This window comes from Sus scrofa, chromosome 2, assembly GCF_000003025.6.
Source record: "Sus scrofa isolate TJ Tabasco breed Duroc chromosome 2, Sscrofa11.1, whole genome shotgun sequence".
Taxonomy (NCBI): Eukaryota; Metazoa; Chordata; class Mammalia; order Artiodactyla; family Suidae; genus Sus; species Sus scrofa.
In genome coordinates this window covers 5,106,882-5,130,067 of record NC_010444.4, presented here as the reverse complement: position 1 = coordinate 5,130,067, position 23,186 = coordinate 5,106,882, and the positions used below count along the sequence as shown (strand labels likewise).

The following is a 23,186-nucleotide window of genomic DNA, read 5'->3' as shown; positions in this document are numbered from 1 at the left end:
TACGTTTGTGACCCAGGCGGGCTCCCCCGTGCATCTGCAGATTCTTAGGTCAGGGCTCGCTCCTCCGCACCCTCTGAGCGCCTCGCGTTCGGGTGCGCAGCCGCAGTGGGCCCCGCTGACCAGCCGGGCTCCCCAGGGGGGCTGGAGGGGACAAGAGGGGCCTGGACGGCGAGAAGCCGCCAGCAAGGCAGGCGCCCAGCGCTCCCGGCTCACGTGACCGCCCCCCGCCCACTGCGGACCCAGTCACGTGACGGCCCAGCCGGCGAGCGTTTTCTCACGTGACGAGGCGCCAGCGTGTGGCCCAATGAGGAGGCGGGGGCGGGGCTGCCGGGGGCGGTGCGCGGGAAGGAAACCCGGGGCCTCCGCGGCTGCGGGGGAGACCCGGAGGGAGGGCGGCCGGGAGCCGGGGTACGGGGTGGGGCCCGCCGCCAGTCTCAGCCTGGTCGCGGGGAGCAACATGAAGTGTTTGGTCACGGGCGGCAACGTGAAGGGTGAGTTGAGGCCGGCCGGGGGCCGGGACACGTGGGACGGCCCAAGGCTCGAGCCCAACCCGGGTTTCTCCTCTCGTTCCCGCAGTGCTCGGCAAGGCTGTCCACTCCCTGTCCCGTATCGGGGACGAACTCTACCTGGAGCCCCTGGAAGATGGGGTGAGGGGCCAGGGTATTGGGGGAGGGTGGGTTTCCAACAGGGAACCCTAAACTGGGCTCGGAGTCTCGTTCCCATCAGGCAGGATGCTGTTATGCAGATTTGTCTGCTGAGTTACAGTTTCCTCCCCTGTTGTTGAGGTGTCGGCTTGGGCCCGGTCCTCTTCCCAGGCCGATGTGTGAGCTGAGAGCATCTGTCCTCACTCAAGTGTCTGGTGGCGGGTGGGTGACAAGGTAAAATGCGTAGGTGCTGAGGCCGACTCCGGGAAGGCGTCATGGTGAAGGTATCCGCTGACCGCCAGGAGAGGGAGGGTTTTCAACAGCTGATGGAAACGGAGGATAGCAGGGCAAGAGGGAGCAAAAGCCGGCCAGAGGGCTGGGCCTGTCACTGCTGGTGACCGCATCCCTCTCCCTGCTTTTCCTGGTCCAGCTCTCCCTCCGGACTGTGAACTCCTCCCGCTCCGCCTATGCCTGCTTCCTCTTTGCCCCGCTCTTCTTCCAGCAGTACCAGGCGGCCACCCCTGGTCAGGACCCATTGCGCTGTAAGATCCTGATGAAGGTGAGGCCCATTCCTCAGCCGTGGTCATGACTCCCCCAGGAACTCTGCCAGCAGTGTGCTTGCTCTGGGGCAGCTAGTAGGTGGCAGCTAGGGGGAGATATGTATGCAGGAGCAGGAGGGATCCCCTTCAAAATGCAGCAAGGGTGTAGTAAAGACAGCCACGGAGGGGAGGAGTTCCTGTCGTGGCACATTGGAAACAAATCTGACTAGTATCCATGAGGACACAGGTTCGATCCCTGGCCTCTCTCAGTGGGTTAAGGATCCGGCGTTGCTGTGAGCTGTGGTGTAGGTCGCAGATGAGGCTCGGATCTGGCATGGCTGTGGCTGTGGTGTAGGCCGGCAGCTGCCGCTCCGATTCAACCCCTAGCCTGGGAACCTCCATATACCGTGGGTGCGCCCCTAGAAAGCAAAGCAAAAAAAAAAAGATGGCCACTGGGAGTTCCCGTCGTGGCGCAGTGGTTAACGAATCCGACTAGGAACCATGAGGTTGCGGGTTCGGTCCCTGGCCTTGCTCAGTGGGTTAAAGGATCTGGCGTTGCCGTGAGCTGTGGTGTAGGTTGCAGATGTGGCTCGGATCCCACGTTGCTGTAGCACTGGCGTAGGCTGGTGGCTACAGCTCCGATTTGACCCCTAGCCTGGGAACCTCCATATGCCGCAGGAACGGCCAAGAAATGGCAAAAAGACAAAAAAAAAAAAAAAAGACGGCCACAGTGGGTGATGGAGATGTGGAGAGTGATTGATTCAGCCAGGGTCCTGGAGGGAGTGAGGTCATTCAAGTTGGTTCTTGAAAGCTAAGCAGATCTTTCGAGGTCTCCCAGATAAGGAGAACAGCATGAACAAAGGCCCAGAAGGGTGGATGTGTCTGCCTGTGTGTGCGTGGAAGGTCTTTTCCTGGTGTGACAGTGAGAGGGCCGGGGGCGGGGGTAAGGGGCCTTGAGAGCTGGTTGGTAGAAACATTAGGTGTGTGTGCCTCACCCAGTCGTTCCTGTCCGTCTTCCGCTCACTGGCGATGCTGGAGAAGACGGTGGAGAAGTGCTGCATCTCCCTGAGTGGCAGGAGCAGCCGCCTGGTGGTTCAGCTGCACTGCAGATATGGTGAGTGAGCAGCTGGCCGGCCCAGGCGTCTCTGCGGTGTGGAGGTGGAGGTCGGCGAGGCCCACTGAGACCCTGTCTGCCCATCCAGGGGTGAGGAAGACTCACAACTTGTCCTTCCAGGACTGCGAGTCCCTGCAGGCCGTCTTCGACCCAGCCTTGTGCCCCCACGTGCTCCGTGCTCCAGCAAGGTGAGCACGCCCCCTAGTTGCAGGCTGAGCCCTAGGTTTTTCTCTTCCTCCTTTGGGCCTCAAGGGTCAGTTTAAGAAGGCACCTCCTTAGGGAGTTCCCTGGTGACTCAGAGGGTTAAGGAGCTAGCACTGGCACTGGCACTGCTGTGGCTCAGGTTGCTGCTGTGGAGTGGGTTTGATCCCTGGCCCAGGAACTTCTGCATGCCACAAACCTAGCAAAAAAAAGGGGGCACCTCCTTCTTTTTCCTACAGGGTCTCTGTGAACTTCAGAGAGGTCATCCAGCTCTGTTTGCTTTCAGGTCCTTATCTGGCTCTTTGAAGGCAGAGGCTGGAGTGAGGAGGGGCCGGGTGTGCTCTTGTTCCACGTTCCTCACTGTTCTCTGGAGTCTGTATTCTCCACCTCAAAGGTCTGGCTTGGCTTTCTGACCACTCAGACCCATTCTGACTCCTGTTGAGAGAGCAGGTCTCTGGTCTGAGCACCATGGAACATCACTACGTTTTTGTGGCTCAGGGACTCCTCACCTTTCTCTGGCCTGGTCATCCTTCTGGGATGTTCCCCTTTGAAGGGCAGTCTCTCTTTCTGCCTGGTGGGGCTCTAGCCTTGAGGGGTCCCCAGGCCCAGGCAGGAGGCTGGGTGGGGGAAGGCTGCCTGAGTAAGCAGCTGTAGGGGTGGAGCTGTTCTGGGCATTCTGGGTGCCAAGGGGCCCGGGAGACGGGAACTCTGTGGATGCAAAGGTTCCTGGCACAGACCAGAGCAGGGAGGAGCAGCTCCCCTCCACAGCCTCTGCACACTGGATGCTGCTTGCATTCGAGAAACCCAGGGTCTGGTGTTTCTTTTCTTTTGGTAGCTGTGGGACAGGGCAACTCGAAGGTCTCTTTGGGTCCTGACTTGCTGTTTTTCTGAGCTCTATTGAAATAGTGAGGCCCAGGATCCTTTTGGGTAAAGAAAGAAAGAATCAATCTCTGGTCTGGATTTTGAGGCTTTTTCTTTCACCCTGTTTTTATTTTATTTTATTATTTATTTATTTATTTATTTTTGTCTTTTTTTAGGACCTCACCCACGGCATATGGAGGTTCCCAGTCTAGGGGTCCAACCAGAGCTGTAGCCACTGGCCTCCGCCAGAGCCACAGCAATGCCAGATCTGAGCTGCGTCTGAGACCTGCACCCAGCTCATGGCAACGCCAGATCCCTAACCCACTGAGCGAGGCCAGGGATAGGACCCTCAACCTCATGGTTCCTAGTTGGATTCATTTCCGCTGCACCACAACGGGAACTCCTCACCCTGTTTTTAAATGAGCAGCTGTTTCTTTTTCTTCAATTTCAAATTCATGCAAATTCCAGGTGTTATTTCTCCTGTAAATGGTTACCAGTGGGCGTCCCTTCTAGACAAGCTCTTGCTGGGTTCTCAGGGACAGGGTGGGCAGATGCTGCCTGCCAGGTTCGGTTCACTGCCAACAGCCCGTCCTTCCTGCTGCCTTCTCTGGGCTCTGCTCTTGTCTGCCCCAGCTCTTCTTGCAAGCAGACTTCTGTCCCACAGCCGCCTGGGAGCTTTTGACAGGGCAGGGAGCCTGTCCCGCTCCTCCTGTCCTTCCTGGGGCACGCTAGGGCTGGCCTGGTTCTCCTTGGATGTTGGTGTGTGTCACTGTCCTGCCCCAGGTTCTCTCAGAGCCGCTGGGTGGGGCCGAGCCTTGGGTGTCACGCTGTGCGCTCCTTCCAGGGTCCTGGGGGAGGCTGTTCTGCCCTTCCCCCCCGCGCTGGCTGAAGTGACGCTGGGCATTGGCCGTGGCCGCAGGGTCATCCTGCGGAGCTACCAGGAGGAGGAGGCAGGTGAGGGAGCCAGACGTGGCCTGGGACTGGGAGCAGAGGTGGGCTGGGCGGGGGTGGGGCCCAGCTTCCTCCTGTTCCTGCCCCCACAGACAGCACCGCCAAAGCCATGGTGACTGAGATGAGCATCGGGGAGGAGGATTTCCAGCAGTTGCAGGCCCAGGAAGGGGTGGCCATCACCTTCTGCCTCAAGGAGTTCCGGGTGAGGCTCCGCCCCCTGCGCTCTCCGCCCCGCCCCACCCTCGGCCCTCGCCCCGCCCTCTCCCTCCTTGCTTCCTCCGCACCTCACGGCCCTGCCTCTCCCTTCCCAGGGGCTCCTGAGCTTCGCAGAGTCAGCAAACTTGTCTCTTAGCGTTTACTTCGATGCTCCTGGCAGGTGATTCCCAACCTCAGGACAGGGAGGGGAGGGCTCTGGGAAGCCAGGCACCAAAGGCCTTGACCTTGTCCGGATCCACCCCTTGCCTAGGCCAGCTATCTTTGCCATCGAGGACACTCTGCTGGATGGCCACTTTGTTCTGGCCACGCTCTCGGAGCCGGACCCGCACTCCCAGGATCTGCGTTCCTCAGAGCTCCAGAGGCCAGCACCTCAGCTTCAGGCTCACAGGTAAGCGCACCCACCCACTCTCCCCCTCCCCTACACCGTGCACCCTGGCCAGAGCCTGCTTCTAGCCCCCACACACACTTCCCATCAGGCTCCAGCCCCTGCGGTGCTCACAGCTTCCAGCCCTGCAGATCAGCTGGGCTCAGAGATCCCTCCCACTCAGAGATCCCTCCCACCCAGGGAAGTGTCCCCAAGGTCGGGCTGGCTTCCTTCTCTGGCTGAGGCCTCCTCTGAACCTCCTCCCGGGCCAGGGAGGGAGAGGGCTGCCGGGAGGCAGGGGGCTGCCTGGGGTTGGGGAAGCAGGTGGCTGGAAGGGCAGGTGGGTTGGGGAGGATGGGCCCAGTGTAGTCTAAGCGGAGGAAGTTTGGCCTGGCCCCCCGCCCAGCATATCCCTGGGCCCCTGTGCTCTCCAGTTCCTGTTCCCCTGGGAAGGTGGGGGCTTGGGCCCCAGGTGGCCCGGCTCACAGGACTTGCCGCTTCCCTCCCCCAGCTGAGCTAAACTGGCCCCCAGGACGCCTCCCTCGGGCCTCTACCTCAACTCTGATGAAAGGATTCCAGGTCCGCCCCCTCCAGGAAGCAGCCACTTAACCCCTGCATCCTCTCCCCTCCCACCAAGTCAGGAAGGAATAAAAGCGGGAGGTTACAGGGCTCCTGCAGCTCCCCGCCGTCCCTCCAAGGTGGGGCCCCGCCTGTTCCCCCTCTTCCCTCCCTGTTCCTTTGCTGATACCGTCTCTGCCCCCAGCACACCCCACCTGGATGACTTTGCCGCGGACGACATTGACTCTTATATGATCGCCATGGAGACCACTGTGGGCAGTGAGGCTTCCCGGGCCCTGCCCTCCGACTCCCTTTCTCCTGGCCTCCAAGCCCTCTGCAGCCCTGGCCCTGACTCAGAGGAGGAAGAGGACGACACTGAGCCCAGCACAGTGCCTGGGACACCTCCACCCAAGAAGGTAGGGGCTGGAGGCGGAGGCGGGGATGGGCAGGGATGGGAGGCCAGGGAGCAGCCTCCGGAGCTCACTCGGCTTCCTGCTCTCCCGCCAGTTCCGCTCGCTGTTCTTCGGCTCCATCCTGGCCCCCACACACTCTCCCCAGGGCCCCAGCCCTGTGCTGGCTGAAGATAGTGAGGGTGAAGGCTGAGCCCCGAAGTCCGGCGTTGGGAAGACTGGACCAGATGAAGCCCCAGCCACCCCCTCTCCCAGCGCCAGCCGTGGGTGGGGACGGCTCTTCTCCTTGGCAGGTGGTAAAGGTGGGCCCTGCTGGAGCTGAGCTGGCTGGTCCTGCTACTGTCCCGCGGGCCTTTCCTGGGTATCTGACCCGCCTGGGTCCTGTCATCTTCCTCCAGCACCGCACTCCCCACGCCCTGCCAATCATGTCTGTTCCAGGCTTGGTGCTGAGCTGCCACCTGCAGGAGAGGTCCCTAACCACCTCATCCACGCTTGTGGCCCAGGCTGGGGCCTGCCTTCTCCACACCCACCTCCCTAAGAAAAAAAATCATAGTGGGGCTGCTGGCCTCTGCTGATCCACCCCTGCTGCCAATCATGACCTGTCCTGCCCTCGAATTGTGGGCACACCTCTGAGATGCCCTGTGGCGGACATGTAGTTTTGCTTACTTTCCTAATACTCTCTGGTGCTGGCCTGGAATCCCAAGGGACCCTATGGACCTGAGCATGTGGCTGGGGTTTCCCTGGCCGGGGCCCGTGCCCAGTAGGCCTCCCAAGTGGCTCTGGGCAGAAGGGTTGCCAGGCTCAATGTTTGGGACAAGGGAGACAGAGGCCGTGGCGAGAATCCAGCTTTGACCTTTATTCAAGAGACCAGATGGGTTGCCCCAGGATCCGGCTGCCAGCCCTGAGGCCAAGCAAGGCTGGAGACCCACAATCTGGCCCTGCTTTGCCCTGAGCTGCAGCCTCAGCCCCAGGATCCTGCCTGCAGCCACTGAGGGGCGGGCGGAGGGAGCCCTGGGGGGTTGGGAGCTGCTATTGATTCATAAAAAAAAAAAAAAAAAAAAAAAAAAGGAAGAAAGAAAAATACACCAAGGCTCCGTGTTCCCCATGACAAGTGGGCCTGGGGGCCAGTGTGACCCCCCCTGTGGCCATGTGATTTCTGTACAATCCACCATCTGGGATAGAGGGCGGGCACATGGAGGCTATTTCTTGGCTTTGGCGGAGTTGCGGGGTGGGGTGATGGGCCGGCCTCCAGGATTCAGGCCACTGAACTGCCCATATTTCCCCTTGTTCTTGTCGGCGGGCTTGAGGATCTACAAGAAACAAGCCAGTCAGGTTCATGGGGCCAGGCCAAAGGCCCCCGGCCCCTTCCGGCCCCTTCCGGCCCCCTGCCCACCTGGAAGGAGCACATGAGCGTCTCGTCCACGCTCATCATGGCGCCTGCGTTGTCAAACTCGCCGCAGTAGTTAGGAGCTGAGAAGAGTGTCACCAGCTGCCTCTTGGCAAAGAACTCGTAGCCATCTTCTACCACCTGGGTGAGGGTGGGGGCAGTTAGTTCAGCAGGTGCCGGCTGCCCCGCCCCAGCCCAGCCCAGCCCAGCGCCGCCAGCCCACCTGGTGTGCCCGGCAGATGAGATCCAAGTCGTGCTTGTGCAGGAACTTGGCCACCACCTCCGCTCCAAAGGTAAAGGAGACGCCGCGGTCATTCTCGCCCCAGCCCTGCACGTCCTTGTCGGGGTCAGACCACAGCAGGTCACACAGTAAGCCCTGGTCAGGCACGTCTGTGGGCCGCATGATACGCCGAATCTGCTCCATGGACTGCAGGTCGGGGGACAGGCCTGGGGAGCACAGGAGGTAGATCACTTCCTTGAGCCTCAAAACGAGGCCCCTGCCTCCTCCGGGAAGCCTTGCCGATCAGCCTCTGTCCCCACCCCTCCGTGGTCTCCTGGGAGCCATGACAGGCAGACCTCGCCACCTTCTGCCTCTCGTAGCCCCTGTTTCTTCAAGGAGCACAGGGCTCCTTGGAGAAAGGAGACAAACTCCACGTGTGAAGCTGTGGCCACGACCTGACAGCACAGCCTGACATGAGGGTGCGGGGGGACTTCATGGAAGAAACGACTCGGGGGAGAACTGTTGCAGCTGATGCCTTTGTCCCCAAGCCCCCCGGGATGGGGCCAGGCTCGTCCCTCCCAAGCACTCCTCCAGCGCGGGCCCCAGAGCTGCTCTCACCTCCGTGGCAGCAAAAGATCTTCTCGTCCACAATGGCAGCGATAGGCAGGCAGTTGAAGCAGTCAGTGAAGGTTTTCCACAGCTTGATGTTGTAGCGTCTCTTGCCTGCCCAGAGGAAGGAGGTGGCTCGTGAGAAGGCCTGGCTGCCCCACCTTCAGCCGGGGTCCCTGGGCCTTGCAGGGCACATCATGTGCTGTTCAGACACAGCTGGGAGGGAAGCAGAGAGGGCAAGGAAGGGAAACCCATCCCACTGCCTACCAGCTTTCCAGGAACCCCAGCATTCCAGTTCTGGAACAACCTCAGGGTTGGCACCCACCTGCAGCACATGAGCAGGGCCAGGCCAAGACCAGGTCTGTTTATCTCTGCTTCTGGCAAACAGAGTCCAGTCCAGACAGGCAGCCTAAGTGCTTAAGTAACGGATGCGCTGGAGGGGAGTGTCACTGGGCAAGGCCCTTATTAGAATACGGGCAGCCCTGCAGCCAGCACCCATTCACCAGATCCCTCCTGAGTGCCAGGACCCATGCCAGGAGGGCAGGTGGAGAGACCTGAACTGGCCTGGCCCGGCCCTGCCTTCACGGAGCTCAGTCTAGCAGGTATTTGTCAGACACTGATACCCCAGCTGCCAGGCCAACTCGAGGGTCCCTCTGAATGGCCAGGAGAGCCCTTTAGGACCCGGGCAGCCCCAGACACCCATGGCACTTACACTCATCGTAGAAGCCATAGATGCGGTTGATGCTGGCACACTCGTGGTTCCCACGGAGCAGGAAGAAGTTCTCCGGGTACTTGATCTTATAGGCCAGCAGCAGGCAGATGGTCTCCAAAGACTGCTTGCCCCGGTCCACGTAGTCCCCCAGGAACAGGTAGTTGCTCTCTGGAGGGAAGCCGCCGTACTCGAACAGCCGCAGAAGGTCATAGTACTGGCCGTGGATGTCACCTGGGACCCAGGGAACCAGGTCAGGTCTAGGTTCAGTCTAAACCTGAACCCAGGGATAAGGCTGGGATCCAGGGACTTTAGAGGGGCCAAAACCACTTCCAGGAAGCAAAGGGGCTGGGCAGGGGGCTCACCGCAGATCTTGAGGGGTGCCTCCAGCTCCAGAAGGATGGGCTGGCTCAGGAAAATCTCCCGGGATTTGAGGCACAGACCACGGATCTCGTTCTCTGTCAGCTGTACATTCTTTCCAGGCCGCGAGCCCTGCACTGAGGGTGGAAGGAGCGTCAGGACCCTGGTCCCTGAGACTAGGAGAGGGTGGGTGACACACAGGCCCTCATGAGCACTTCTGGGGCGCCTGGGCCCCTCCTTGCCCAGAGGCAGCTGTTGCTGCTGAGCCTCCTGGGACCGGACCCCAACTACCCTCAAGGCACTTGGGAGGGGACTGCTGTGCGCAGGGGCCCTACCACCCAAAGCCTGATAGCGCAGGACCCCTTCCCGGGTGGCTAGGCTTCTCGGGTTTCTCCCTCACCCCAAGAGCCCAGGCCGACCCATGCGCCCCGGCCCTGTTCCAGCGCGGGGAACAACCCCAGACCTCCAGGCGCGCCGCGATTTGGCGGGGAGAGCCACGGCCACGGGACCTCGCGGCCCGTCCCCGCCCAGTCTAAGCTGGCCCTGGGAGGGGCAGGTCCACCCGCGCGCCACTTCCGGGCCGGGAAGGGGGCCAGGGCGCGGCGGGCGCCCACCTCCCCCGCCCCGGCCAACCTTCCAGCAGGCGCCCGATGATAGAGTCCAGGTTGAGCTTCTCGCTGTCGGACATGGCGGCGCCGCCGCTCTGGCCCAGCAGCTCCGGGCCCGCTCCTGCCTCCCACCCTCCCGCTGCCTCCTTCCGGCCTGGCTCTCCTTCCGCCCGGCCCGGCCCGGCCCGCCCCGGCCCGCCGCCCCGCCTCCTCGGCCGCCCGCTCCGCCCCTCGTCGCCCCGCCCCGCCCCGCCCCGTCCGCTGCCCCAGCGCTCTAGCGCCTCCGCCGGACGCCGGGCGCAGAGGCCCAAGCGGCCCGGGGGGCGGGGCCTCAGTCACGGGGCGGGACTCGGACGGAACGCCCATCTCTGGGGCGGAGCCTCTTGGTGGGCGGGGCTTCGAGGGGCGAGGTCGAGTCTAGTTCTGCCTATGAGAAGTTGGCCACCCCTTTCCAGAGAATATGGGACAGGAAGTGCTGTGGAAGTTGTTTTTCTCTTTTAAGGGCTACGCAGTCCTTCTCACCTCCGCCCTGGGCGGGAAGTTGGTGTGAGCTCATCGGTAACTCATTGGGTCTCCCCAAATACTGCCGATCAAGTCCTTGAAGTGCACAGAGATAGCAAAGGGTTGGTCCAAGACCTGGACCTAATTCAAGGGCCTCTACCTCCGGAGTCTCTGTGGCCCCCAGGTGACTGACCAGACCTAGAAACCTGTCACTAAACTCCAAGCCCATTTTGGTCCACAGTGCCTGTGATGCAAGCTGAATTAGCGGTTAATTTTTTTTTTCTTTCTCAGCTGCACGTGGAAGTTCCTGGGCCAGGGACTGAATCCAGGCTGGAGCTGCGACCTATGCCACAGATGCAGCAATGCTGAACCAGCGCCTCTACAGAGACAAGCCATACCACTAATCCGCTGCACCACAGAAAGAACTCCTATCTATGTATTTATTTATTTATTGTCTTTTTGTCCTTTTTAGGACCACACCCACGGCATATGGAGGTTCCCAGGCCAGGAGTCCAATCAGAGCTACAGCTGCCAGCCTACACCACAGCCATAGCAACACCAGATCCTTAACCCACTGAGCGAGGCCAGGGATCAAACCTGAAACTCCATGGTTCCTAGTCCGATTCGTTTCCACTGTACCACGATGGGGAACTCCCTGTTTTTTTTTTTTTTTTTTTATGTTTTATCATTGCCTTTTGAGTAGCATAATTAAGCTACATTGTGCGCATGTGAAAAATGTTATTTCGTGAAGAGCAAACATTCAATAAACCGTAATTCTCAGAGTTCCCATTGTGGCGCAGCGGAAATGAATCCAACTAGGAATCATGAGGTTGCGGGTTTGATCCCTGGCTTTGCTCAGTGGGTTAAGGATCCGGCGCTGCCGTGAGCGGTGGTGTTGGTCACAGACACAGCTCAGATCTGGCGTTGCTGTGGCTATGGCGTAGGCTGGGGGCTAGAGCTCCGATTAGACTCCTAGCCTGGGAACCTCCATATGCCGAGGGTGCGGCCCTAAAAAGACAAAAAAATTAAAACAAACAAACAAACAAAAAAACGTAATTCTCATTGGAACCTTGAATTGAGGGTTTTACATGCCAGTAACCTCAAATCTGGAGGCAGCCTGGCCTCTCTACCTCTGACAGGCCCTGGCTCCATCACACCCAGCCCACGACACAAACCTGTATCCACCCAGCCCACCAGGGTGGTGGGAGGAGCCCAGGGCCGCTAGGGCAGGCCGGAAGCGCCTGAGAGAGGAAGGGGTAACCCCCCCCCACTCTTGGGAGGGGCCCGAAGCGGGTGGCTGAAGCTGTGGCTGAGGAGGAAGTGAGCGGAGGAGGTGAGGTGCGGCAGGGAGGTAAGCCGGGCTGGTGCGGACGGGGGCTGGGTCTGGGTCTCTACACAGCAGCCTGGCCTTTCTGCCACTTCTGGTTCTTCCCCACTCCCCACCTCTATCCCACAATGAAGAGGGGACAGAAGAGGCTTGGTGAGATACCCTGAAGTCTGTCCCCTCTGACCACAGTCAGGTCCTGGGGCTGGGGACCTGGCTGGCCAGGGGCTGCCTCTCACCTTGGCTCTCCCCACGTCTTGCAGCCTGTTGGCATCAGGGGTCTGTGACACCATGGCCCAGGCCCTGGGGGAGGACCTGGTGCAGCCTTGTGAGCTGCAGGATGACTCCAGCTCTTTGGGGTCTGACTCAGAGCTGAGTGGGCCCGACCCGTATCGCCAGGCTGACCGCTATGGCTTCATTGGGGGCAGCTCAGCAGAGCCAGGGTAAGTGGCGAAGGGATGAGGGGGGCGTGGTGGGGAGCTGGGAATGAGGGTGGGCGCTGGGGGCTGAATTCTAGAGTGAGGCCCAACCTCCAGGGTCCTGGGAGGGGCACTGCTCTGCAGGTGCCAGGTGGAATCCTAAGGCTGGCAGGACTGCAGGGGGTCAGTCCCTGACTGTCTCTTTGACTCTCTGTCTCTGAGGCTTTGTACCCACCGTTGGGGCTAAACATTCTCCCCCTTTTCATCTGGCCCAGGAATCCCAGATCCAAATCGGAACCCACACCTCTTCCTCCGCCAAGCCTCCCCATTCCCAACACGCAGATGGGAAGACAAGTTCAGAGACAGATAGGAAGGTCACACAGCAGATCAGAGACAGAATCAGACTCAAACTCATGACTGCTGGCTTCTAGTCCAGGGCTCTGTCTATGAGTTGTCTCTGTCCCTATCCTGGGGGACAGCCAACCAGCCCCTCCCCCAACACACACCTACACACCCCTTTCAGCCTCTCCTGCTTCCGCCCACATCGGAGCCACATCCTTCCCTGTCCCCATGACAACCACTGGCAACTCCTGGGTGACTGGTCACCCCCAGCCAGGGCTTCCCAGAGATCTCCAGGGCCAGGAGTTGGGTAGCAAGAAGGGTAGCAGATACGGGCTCTAGGGAACAGGTGCCCAGCGCCTGGATGCCTGTGCCATGTGCCCGCAGGCCAGGTCACCCGCCTGCAGACCTCATCCGCCAGCGGGAGATGAAATGGGTAGAGATGACCTCGCACTGGGAGAAAACCATGTCTCGACGATACAAGAAGGTGAGGGGAGGGAGGCTCATCCCCCTGGGCCTCGGCCCACACCCTGGACCCCTCCTGGGTCCCAGCAGGCCTGCCTTTTCTCCCTGCTCCCCAAAGTGGCCTTCACAATGACCGGCTGGTACCTGGGGCCTGCCAACAGGAGCAGGGGAAGCTGGCTGGCCTGATGAGGCCCCTTGCTTCACCCGCAGATAAAGATGCAGTGCCGGAAAGGCATTCCCTCAGCCCTGCGGGCCCGGTGCTGGCCCCTGTTGTGCGGGGCCCATGTGTGTCAGAAGAACAACCCTGGCACTTACCAGGTGAGGGGATTGGCAGGGGCTCCACCGCCCCGGCCCTGGCCCTTTGCCACTCTGAGCCTTCACATCTGCCTTCTCGCCCACCCACAGAAACTGGCTGAAGCCCCTGGGGACCCACAGTGGATGGAGACCATTGGCAGGGACCTGCACCGCCAGTTTCCTCTGCATGAGATGTTTGTGTCACCCCAGGGTCATGGGTACGAGGCCACTCATGCCCAGGGACCTGCAGCCCCAAAAGCCCCAGGCACTCTGGCCTAATCGCCAGCCCAGCTCTATGTCTTTGCAGCCCAGAAGACCCAGCAAGGCCCCTGAAGGGCCGAGGCCTGGGCAAGGGACGCTAGAGGGTGGGAAGGGATGCCCGGAGGGCCGGCCCCTGACAGGGTCTCTTCTGGCACAGGCAGCAGGGCCTCTTGGAGGTACTGAAGGCCTACACCCTGTATCGGCCAGAGCAGGGCTACTGCCAGGCCCAGGGCCCCGTGGCAGCGGTGCTGCTCATGCACCTGCCCCCAGAGGTGAGTACCCTCAGCCCTGCCACAGGGACCCAAGACCCTGACACCCTAAGCCCAGGGAGCCATGACCCGAACCCCAGGAACTCTGACTTCGGTGACCTGAGACCCTTGACCCCCAAACTCTAATGCTAGGGACCTAGTGATCCTTTGCCCTGGACCCATGGAACTCTGGCCTCAGGGACCTGGGATCCTTGACACCCAGCGACCCAGGGCCTCAAGACTGCCAACCTCAGGGACCTTCAAGCCCAGTGACTTTGAGTCTAGGAACACAGACCCCTGACCCCTGACCTTTGCCCCGGTGATCTAGGAGTCTCGACCTCATCGCTTTGACCTCATGACTCCTGATTCTGAACCCTGGGTCTAGGATCCCTGACCCCAGTGACCCCAAGATCCTAGGACTTGAACTTTGGGACCCTTCCTCCCCTAACCAGTGAGCCCCAACCCTGTGTCCCTGAAATTCAACCTCCTGTGTCCTATGACTTCCAACTTTGAACCCCCATACCCCCTTGGTAGGCCTCTGGGCCACTGGAAGCTTTTGGCAAGACCTGCCCCCTCCGTCCCCTGCACTGCATCCAGGCTCCTGGCTCCAGAGTCACCCTACATGGTGTCCAGGCCCTTCCCAGTGCCCCTTTCCCCAGCCCTGTGGTCCTCTCCGTGGTCCCCCCCGCGGTGGGCACTCAAGACCTGTGCCCACCCTCAGGAGGCCTTCTGGTGCCTGGTTCAGATCTGCGAGGTCTACCTCCCTGGCTACTACGGGCCCCACATGGTGAGAGGCTGGGCTGGGGCCCCAGGGCACAAGGGGAGGGGCCGGGCGGGCTGGTGGGAGCCTGGGGACCAGGAGCAGCAGTGCTGATGGACGTGGCCGCAGGAGGCTGTGCGGCTGGACGCCGAGGTGTTCATGGCCCTGCTGCGGCGGCTGCTCCCGCGCGTGCACAAGCACCTGCAGCAGGTGGGCGTCGGGCCCCTGCTCTACCTGCCCGAGTGGTTCCTGTGCCTCTTCGCCCGCTCCCTGCCCTTCCCCACGGTGCTGCGTGTCTGGGATGCTTTCCTTAGTGAGGGTGAGTGGGTGGCCGGCCAGGTGGGTCGGGTCGGGGGTGGGGGGAGGACGGGGCGGAAGGAGTGTGCCAGCGCTGCTCTGCCCCGCCGCCACCGCCAGTCCTGGCTCAGGGTCTGGATGCTGGGGTGTGCTGAGGGTGATGGCACCACGTGACTCTGAGGACACAGCCCGGTGCTTGGCCAATGCCAAAGAATGGTAGCCACACCCCCAGGCAAGGTGACCACCATGGGGAGGGCAGCATCCACGTGGCAGAGGCCCGGCATCGGGTAGATGGAGGAGAAGCCGGAGAGGGCGCAACAGGGGCACAGCTTGGGGGCCGGGCATGGCGTGCAGTCATGGCCGACCGAGCCCACCAGCCCTTGGTGACTGTTCTTAGAGGCCAGGCACCGGTCTGGAAGCAAGGGCCACTTGAGTGAGTGAGACCCACATTCTAGTGGGGGTGGGGATGGGAGGCGACGGGAACCAAATTAACAAGATATTTATAGATTGTCATAAGTTCCACGAAGAAAATACAACAAAGGAGGAGCCAGAGTGCAGGGGAGTGGCAGGAGGAGGGTGCTGTTTAAAGATGCTTGTGGCTGCTCCAGGGGAGAGGTGACCGTGCAGGGACAGTGTGGAGGCTGAGAGGCCACCCAGGCTCCAGGCCACTTGTGTGTGTCGGTGGGGGGCGAGGGGTGCGGAGGTGATGGGGAGAGGTGAATCCCAGGGCCAGGCCAAGAGGGGGGTAGTCGGGGCAGAGCTGAGCTGGACTCCTTGGGTCTTTGGGGTTCTGCTTTGGTACCCCCATCCATAACCCACCTGCATGCTGTTCTGTGTGAGTTGTCTGGTGGTTGCACCTAAATAATGGTAGGAATCAATCAGTACACCTATTGAGCACCTGCTGTATGCCCCGTTGGCTTCGGGCTGACCTAGAGCTCTGGCCACGGGTGCCCAAGTTGCCATCTCCATGGCCTCCCCTGCAGACCCCGAGGGCGGGGAGGGGCGGGGCTGTCTGGGTGGCCGAGCTGTCGCTGCCCTCTGCCACAGGTTTCCTTTCATAATGGTGACAACGGTAGTCGTTGCTGTTATCTCTTCACAAGTCACAGTTGTCCCTAGGCCTCACTAGTCCCCTGACTGCTTTTCTCAGCAGACCCGAGGCTGCCAGGAAGGGATTCTGAGGCTCCAGGAACAGGCCCAAGGTCACAGCCATGTGTGTGCGTGTGTACGTGCACCTGTGCCCTGTGTTCTTGGCTTAGGGGTGAGAAGCTCTGGCTAGACATTCTCTAGAATCAGAAGGTCACAGATCTGAGCTGATCATCACCGCCCAGCCCTTTCTTGGAGGGACTAGGAGCTGAGACCAGAATGAGAAAGCTTGGTTCCTGGCAGGCTGCTGGGCCCAGAAGTGTCTGTGGCCCCAGACATACTTGCCAGGGTCCCCCCAACTGGCCTTCTGCTCTCGGTCATTGTTCCTGGCCCGGTCAGCGGCAGCAGAGCTGCAGGAGGGTGGAAGGAGTCTGGCCAAGGGCAGGTTCAGGTGCAGACTGAGCAATGGCAGGGCTGGTCCCTCATTGAGCTAACCCCCCCACCCCTGGGTCCGCAGGTGTAAAAGTGCTGTTCCGTGTGGGGTTGACGCTGGTGCGCCTGGCACTGGGTGCCACCGAACAGCGCCTGGCCTGTCCGGGGCTCCTGGAGACGCTCAGTGCCCTTCGAGCCATCCCCCCCGCCCAGCTGCAGGAGGAGGTCTTCATGCCCCAGGTGGGTGCCCCCCGACTGCCTGGGAAACTGAGTCCCAGAGCCGCAAGTCAGAGTAAGAACCAGGTTTGGAGTTCCCGTCATGGCACAGTGGATATGAATCTAACTAGCATCCAGAGGATGCAGGTTCGATCCCTGGCCTCACCCAGTGGGTTGAGGATCCGGCGTTGTCGTGAGCTGTGGCGTAGGTCACAGACGCGGCTCAGATCCCATGCTGTTGTGGCAGTGGTGTAGGCCAGCAGCTGATGCGACCCCTAGCCTGGGAACCTCCATATGCTGCAGGTGCGGCCCTAAAAAGACAAAAACAAAAAACCCGGGGCTCTGTTCCTGTCCTCTGAGCAGCAGAGAAGGTGGAAACCCCAGGCCTCAGATGGCTTTCTGTGGCTCTTTTAGTCTATCTCTTAGTCTGTCAGCCCCTCAGCCCTCAGCCCTCAGCCACTTCCTGGGCTGTGCACTGCCCGCCCCACCGGGACCTCACGGTTTCCTGCCCTCCCCCAGGCAAGGCAAACTCAGTCCCAACTGCTCCCCACAGGTGCACAGCGTGGCCCTGTCCGAACAGGACCTGCAGCGGGAGATCAAGGCCCAGCTGGCCCAGCTGCCGCCCCCGAGGCCCCAGGCCCGCCTGGCCGGGGCCCAAGCCATCTTTGAGGCCCAGCAGCTGGCAGGAACTCAGGGAGCCGCCCGGCCCGAGGTGCCCCGCATCGTGGTGCAACCCCCGGAAGAGCCCAGGCCACCACGGCGCAAGCCCCAGACCCGAGGCAAGACTTTCCACGGGCTGCTGACTCGGTCCAGGGGCCCCCCAATCGAGAGTCCCACCAGGTCCCATCGAAGCTCCACCTCCTTCCTGGACACCCGATTCTGAAGGCCCCACTTCTGAGGGTACCACAGACTCCATGTCCTGCAACCCAATTGCCTGAACAGTTGATGCCAGTCTGGAGTGGGCACCGCACTTTACCGCTGGGATATGAGGCCTGAGCTCCCTTCGCATGAGCTGTGTCAGCCACAAGGATGAAGGAAGGTCCCAGAAAGTGAGGTTTCAGGGACCCAGGTCAAACCGCCCACCCATGGAGCTGTCCTGGTGCCTGGGCCCTTGCAAAGGTCAAGCTGGAGCTGAAGGAGTGCGGGGTAAGGGCACAGGCTCGGCTAGGGGACCCCAAAAGGCTCCTGGGGGGCCTGGAATAAAGTCTGAGCAGAAGCCTGTCTGGAGTTCTATGGAACATCCCCCACCCTGCAACCCTCGACCAATAGCCCGTCCCCTGCCCACCCCCCAATGCAGCCCTCACAGCCCCGCCCCTCCTGGTCCAGCCCTGGCTCCCAGGACGCACCGAGGCTGCCCATTGGCTGCTGGAAGGTGTTTACCAGAAACAGGAACCAATGGTAAGCCCCTGGCGTGCCCAGCCTCTTGGGGGCAGGCAAGGCTCCTGTGCCTGTGGGAGGAGGGCTCCCAGGGGGATGCTGGACCCAGAAGTGGGGCTGTGTCCCCTATTGTCCTCTCTCCCCCTGATGGTTCAGGACACCCTCTCCCAGGAATGGGGCACACTAACCCAGTCTGGCCCCCACCCATGGTCCTCAGAGAGAACCGGCCAGAACAGAGGCCTAGTGTGCCAGGACAAAGGGCCCACAGGTCCTTGTCCCCTCCCTCAGCCCCAGCCACACCGCGGGGGAACTGCCACCATGGAAACCCCCTCCCACACTGGCTAATTGCCCCCGTGGGTGCCTGGGGTGCCTGGGACAGGAGCCGTCGCCAAGACAACGGGCCTGGTTCCTGGGCAGGCCTGTGTCCCGCAGAGCCCATTCCCAGTGCCCCACCTCCCTAGGTGCCCTCCCCGGAAGGGGGGAGGGTGGGGGCATTGCCTAGAGAAAGTGAGTCCCACTTGGGACTGGGGGAGTGCCTCAGACCCCCGATTTGGAATGGTCTAGTGCCAGGACCACACGCCGCAGGCTCTCTCTGCATATATGCTTGTGGCACTTACCATGTGACTGGCCAGGCCCTGGCTCAGGGGCAGACCAGCCCAGTCCCAAGGAGCCTTTGGCCTGGGAGAGGGACTCCCGGAGACCCAGAGGCAGATCTGAAGTTTGCCTGGGGAAACAGGCTCAGGAGGGGAGGCAGCTTGGCCAAAGCCTCGCTACCCACGGCAGCAGACACCAGGCTTCCCCCTGCCCCCACGTCAATGGCCATGAACCTGGCAGCCACCTCCGTCTGCTTTCCTGGCCGTGCTCTCTCTCCTGCTCACCCCCCACCCTCCCCAAGACTGGGCCCCTGTGAGTTAAAGATAAAGAGGAGCTTCCTGAGCCCCAACCTCACCCCACTAGGGTACTTGCAGTTAATAATTAACACACGCCCCTGCAGTTCACAGACCCCTTTCTCAGAGCCCCTTCCCACCCACCTACTCTCCCTCTCTCTGCTGGTGGCACTGATAATCTCTTTCTAGGAAGGGTAGGACGGCTAGGTTGGGGATGCAGCCCAGGAGCACACAGAGGGGCCGAGTGGGCTAGACCAGGCCTTAGGCTTAGAGCAGGTGTCTAATGGATTCTCAGGCATTGAAGCAGGTAGGTGCGGAGCCAGCAGAGGCTTTATGGAGTCGGCCCCGAACTCCCTGCCCCCCACTGGCTCAGCTCTTCTGCTAGGACGGCAGGGAAGCAGGAAAGCAGCAGAGCAGCCTTGGCCTCTCTTGCTGGAGTGGAGAGTCCAGCATCCTGAGTCAGGAGGGGGCTACGTGGCAGTCTTACCCCTGGATACAGACCCTGGAGCAGGTGGTCTCCAGCCGGGCCCCTCCAGCTGGGACTGAGTCAGTGCCTTGTCTACTCAGGGAAGCACTTTCTAGGCAGTCCTGTTATCAACCCTCTACCTGGGAAGCCTGGGCCCAGCCGAGGGCTCAGACGGGAAAAGAATCAGCTTCCTCCTTGTGCCAACACTTCTTTATACACGCTGCTCCTGCAGGGCTGTGCTGGCCCCTCTGGATAATTCTTCTGTTTTGGTTTGTTTTTCAGGGACACGCCCATGGCATATGGAAGTTCCCAGGCTAGGGGTTGAATCGGAGCTACAGCTGCCAGCCTACGCCACAGCCACAGCAATGCCAGATCTGAGCCGTGTCTGTGACCTATGCCGAGGCTCATGGCAATGCCGGATCCTTAACCCACTGAGTGAGGCCAGGGATCAAACCTGCATCCTTGTGGATACTAATTGGGTTCTTAACCCAACGGGAACTCCCCCTGCTAGTCCCTCTGGCACCTGTGCACTAATTGGGAAAAGATGCACCTCCTCCAGGCACCTGAAGAACTGCAGGGCAGAAGAGAAGTGAACACTCAGCCGGGTACCTTTGTGCAGTGAGCAACCTGCACAACCACACTCAGTGAACCTAGCAGCCCCAGCTCCCAACAAACCCTGCCTGGAAAGGGGTTCAGAGAAGGCGAGGTACACACCTAAGCGTGCTCATCCCATGGGGACCAAAGCTAGGATGGTACCTAGTGATGTCCATCAGCCTGAGTCAGCCCAGGGGACAGGAGTGGGGGGCAGGCAGAGAACTGGAGGGCAAATGGACGTCCCTTGGTTGGGGGCGGGCATGGTCTTCGTCTCAACTGCCACCCACCCCACACTGTCCAGAAGCCAGGCCTGGACTCCCTGCAAAGTTCCTGCATAGGGAAGTCCCTCTCACTCTGAACCTCAGTCTCCTCCTACAGATAACGGGATAATAACAGCTCACACCCCAGACCTAAGAGAATTCTATCAGTCTCATTTTTCAATATTGTTGTTTTGTTTTGTTCTGTTTTTTTCTTGTTTCTTTTTTGTCAGCTCCATGGTATATGGAGTTCCTGGGCTAGAGATCTGGTCCGAGCCACAGTTGTGGCCTATGCCACGGCTGCAGCAATGCCAGATCCTTAACCCACTGTGCCAGGTGGGTGATCGATCCCACGTCCTGGTGCTGCAGAGATGTCGCCAATTCCATTACGCCACATTGGGAACTCCTCAATGATTACTGTTTAGTCGAGCTGGTCAGGAACCCAGGCCTTGCTTCTCCTCACCTCACCCCTGCCTAGCTCAGTTTGGTCTCAGGTGGCCCCCAGGCTCTCCTGGCTTTGACAAACCAAGAGCAACCTGCCGGCCTATGTGCCCCAAGTCCCAGGGCCCTGTGCTGAGCTGCAGGTGCCCAACCCCGATTTTCCTCCCTGCATCCACGAGGCAAACGCCGTCACAGCTGATGCCCAGCCAGGGCAGCCTGGGAGTGGGCACAGACCACACTGTTCTGTTTGCGTATATGTACACACTCCGGGAGAGGGAAGATCTGAGCCCTGCCTCTCACTAGCTGTGTGGCCTTGGGCAAATCACGTCACCTCTCTGAGACTCAATTGCCTCATCTGTAAAGCAGAGAATCAGACCTGCTTTGGAATAGGGTTAGGTGAGATATGGCACATAAAGCCCTCGGTACAGTGCCTGGGACAGGTCAAGACAAGTCTGACTTGGGAGGTCCCTGGTGGTCTAGTGGTTAGGATTCAGTGCTTCCACTGCTGCAGCTGGAGTCCAATCCCTGGCTTGGGAAATGAGATCCTACATCAAACTGCTGCAAGCTGCTGCCAAAAGGAAAGGAAAGGAGAGGGGAGGAGAGGGGAGGAGAGGGGAGGGGAGGGAAGGAAAGGTTGATTTGCTGACACCACTACCCTCTTCTTCCCCTTCTTCTTGTTCTTCTTTTTTGGCCATACACACAGCATGTGGAAGTTCCCCAGCCAGGGATTGAACCCATGTCGCAGTTGTGACCTGCACCACAGCTGCAGCAATGCCAGATCTTTACCCCCACTGCCCCGCAAGGGAACTTCCTTGACACTGCTACCTTCTCCCAGGAGCCCCTGCGCAGCCAAGCCTGGGATCAGAAACCTGAGTCCCCAGATGCTGCATCAAAAACATTAAAAACAACAGGACCTTGGGAGTTCCCTTCATGGCTCAGCAGTTAACGAACCCAACAAGGATCCATGAGGACACAGGTTCCATCCCTGGTCTAGTTCAGTGGGTAAGGATCTGGCTTTGCCGTGAGCTGTGGTGTGGGTCACCGGCGTGGTTTGGATCCTGTGTTGCTGTGGTTGTGGCGTAGACCAGTGGCTGTAGCTCCAATCGACCCCTAGCTGGGGAACTTCCATATGCCACAGGTGTGGCCCTAAAAAGCAAGCAAACAAACAAACAAACAAAAATAGGCCCCAAATGTTGTGAGCCACATGGGAAGTCCAAAAGAAATGGAGTCACTTAGGCTAAGTAAGGCCCACATCACCAAACTGAGACAACTTAATTACAGTTTCAGTTCTCTCAGAAATGGCATCTTAAATCAGTCAATCAGAAATCGCCTGACCAGCACAAGCGAGGTCATCTGCCTGATAGGCCCCTGTCGCCGCCTGAAAGAAAGTGACCTTGCAATAACCAACCCACTCTTTTGCCTAAGTATAACTTCTTCAGGTCTGCTCCCATCTTCCAGGAAAGCTCTTTCATTTTGCACAGCTCCTTGGAGCGCCTTTCTATCTGCTAGACGGGGTACTGCCCGATTCACAAACCACTGGACAAAACAAAAAAGATCTTTAAAATTTACTCTGTTGAGGAGTTCCCTGATGGCTCCATGGGAGAAGGATCCAGCATTGTCACTGCTGTGGCTCTGGTCACTGCTATGGCTCGGGTTTGATCCGTAGCCCAGGAACTTCTGCATGCCACAGCCGCACCCAGAAACAAAACCAAAAACACTTGAAAAAGATTTGGGGGATTCCCATCATGGTGCAGCAGAAACGAATCCGACTAGGAACCATGAGGTTGCAGGTTTGATCCCTGGCCTCCCTCAGTGGGTTAAGGATCTGGCATTGCCGTGAGCTGTGGCATATGTCTCAGACGAGGCTCAGGTCCTGCTTGCTGTGGCTGCGGCCAGCAGCTTCAGCTCCAATTAGACTCCTCGCCTGGGAACCTCCATACGCTGTGGGTGCTGAAAAAAAAAAGCAAAAAAAAAAAAAGCTTTGGAGTTCCTGTTGTGGCTCAGCGGTAATAACTGAGTGGTATCTATGAGGATGTGGGTTTGCTCCCTGGCCCTGCTCCGTGGGTTAAGGATCCAGCGTGGCCCTGAGCTGTGAGGTAGATCCCAGGTGGGGCTTGGATCTGGCATTGCTGTGGCTGTGGTGTAGGCCGGCAGCTGTAACTCTTATTTGACCCCTAGCCTGGGAACCTCCATGTGATGCAAGTGCGGCCCTAAAAAGACCAAAAAAAAAAAAAAAAAAAAAGTTTACTCTGTTGGATTTTAATACTTGTTAAGTGTCAAAGCTCGTGTTCTTTGATGACCTCCACGCTCCACCCCCGCTCCTCCCATGGGACCTCCCTAGAGCTCAGGCCACCACGCAGCAAGAGGATGGATCTTCCAGGGGGGCCATGCCTCATTCCAGGAGGCTGGGCTGGCCACGGGGACAGCCTGGGGCAGATCTGGAGCAGAGGAGTCCAGAGCAGCCCTGGAAACCTGCATAGGGGGCTGGGCTGGGCTGGGGGGCTCAGATAAGTCACTTCTCCCCTCTGAGCCCCTCTCTTGGTAAACAGGCTGGGTCTTCACAGGCTGCTCTGTATACAGTACAAAAGTCCCAAAGTGGCCGCCCTTGGTCCCACAAGTGCTTCTCGCCCCTCGGTACTCTCCCTCAGCCCATTAGCCTCCGGGGGGCTCTAGAGAGAGGAGGGGCGGCGAGGAGGGTGCAGGACACGGTGATAATCCTTACCAGGCCTATGAGATGGTAACTAGCCCCATTTTTTTTTTCTTTTTTAGGGTCA

General features: G+C 59.8%; 3 protein-coding genes across 10 annotated transcripts; 2 read left to right on the top strand and 1 right to left on the bottom strand.

The window, feature by feature from the left end:
* Window positions 328–6,926, top strand: RAD9A (RAD9 checkpoint clamp component A). 2 transcript variants are annotated; one of them, XM_003122463.5, is made up of 11 exons: window positions 328–491; window positions 577–647; window positions 1,075–1,203; window positions 2,183–2,297; window positions 2,386–2,485; window positions 4,204–4,313; window positions 4,403–4,512; window positions 4,622–4,686; window positions 4,777–4,914; window positions 5,654–5,864; window positions 5,956–6,926. In XM_003122463.5, exons 1-11 carry the CDS (start codon window positions 458–460, stop codon window positions 6,049–6,051), a joined length of 1,179 nt encoding a protein of 392 aa, XP_003122511.1. In that variant the 5' UTR covers window positions 328–457; the 3' UTR covers window positions 6,052–6,926. The 2 variants fall into 2 exon arrangements, with proteins under 2 accessions (XP_003122511.1, XP_013849492.1); XM_013994038.2 differs by lacking the exons at window positions 2,386–2,485; window positions 4,204–4,313 and having other exon boundaries at window positions 5,956–6,925.
* Window positions 6,900–9,866, bottom strand: PPP1CA (protein phosphatase 1 catalytic subunit alpha; the record flags this gene model as incomplete). Its single annotated transcript, NM_001044559.1, is given in 7 exon segments — window positions 6,900–7,168; window positions 7,252–7,386; window positions 7,469–7,692; window positions 8,084–8,188; window positions 8,787–9,017; window positions 9,149–9,280; window positions 9,777–9,866. Coding segments are annotated over 7 exon segments (993 nt in total). The 3' UTR covers window positions 6,900–7,057.
* Window positions 11,239–17,606, top strand: TBC1D10C (TBC1 domain family member 10C). 7 transcript variants are annotated; one of them, XM_013994034.2, is made up of 10 exons: window positions 11,241–11,585; window positions 11,840–12,019; window positions 12,722–12,821; window positions 13,010–13,117; window positions 13,205–13,311; window positions 13,512–13,626; window positions 14,324–14,389; window positions 14,492–14,681; window positions 16,260–16,414; window positions 16,944–17,606. In XM_013994034.2, exons 2-10 carry the CDS (start codon window positions 11,868–11,870, stop codon window positions 17,271–17,273), a joined length of 1,323 nt encoding a protein of 440 aa, XP_013849488.1. In that variant the 5' UTR covers window positions 11,241–11,585; window positions 11,840–11,867; the 3' UTR covers window positions 17,274–17,606. The 7 variants fall into 7 exon arrangements, with proteins under 7 accessions (XP_020938420.1, XP_020938418.1, XP_013849488.1 ...); XM_005660633.3 differs by having other exon boundaries at window positions 11,241–11,603; XM_005660634.3 differs by lacking the exon at window positions 11,241–11,585 and adding an exon at window positions 11,610–11,732.

Excerpts from the sequence above, each read along its gene's own strand:
- TBC1D10C (XM_013994034.2), top strand. The coding sequence starts at position 11,868 with ATGGCCCAGGCCCTGGGGGAGGACCTGGTGCAGCCTTGTGAGCTGCAG. Across the intron at positions 13,627-14,323 it reads TCATGCACCTGCCCCCAGAG|GAGGCCTTCTGGTGCCTGGT; the intron begins GTGAGTACCCTC and ends GCCCACCCTCAG. Across the intron at positions 16,415-16,943 it reads AGGAGGTCTTCATGCCCCAG|GTGCACAGCGTGGCCCTGTC; the intron begins GTGGGTGCCCCC and ends TGCTCCCCACAG.
- RAD9A (XM_003122463.5), top strand. The coding sequence starts at position 458 with ATGAAGTGTTTGGTCACGGGCGGCAACGTGAAGG. Across the intron at positions 492-576 it reads CACGGGCGGCAACGTGAAGG|TGCTCGGCAAGGCTGTCCAC; the intron begins GTGAGTTGAGGC and ends TCGTTCCCGCAG. Across the intron at positions 4,915-5,653 it reads CCTCAGCTTCAGGCTCACAG|CACACCCCACCTGGATGACT; the intron begins GTAAGCGCACCC and ends CTCTGCCCCCAG.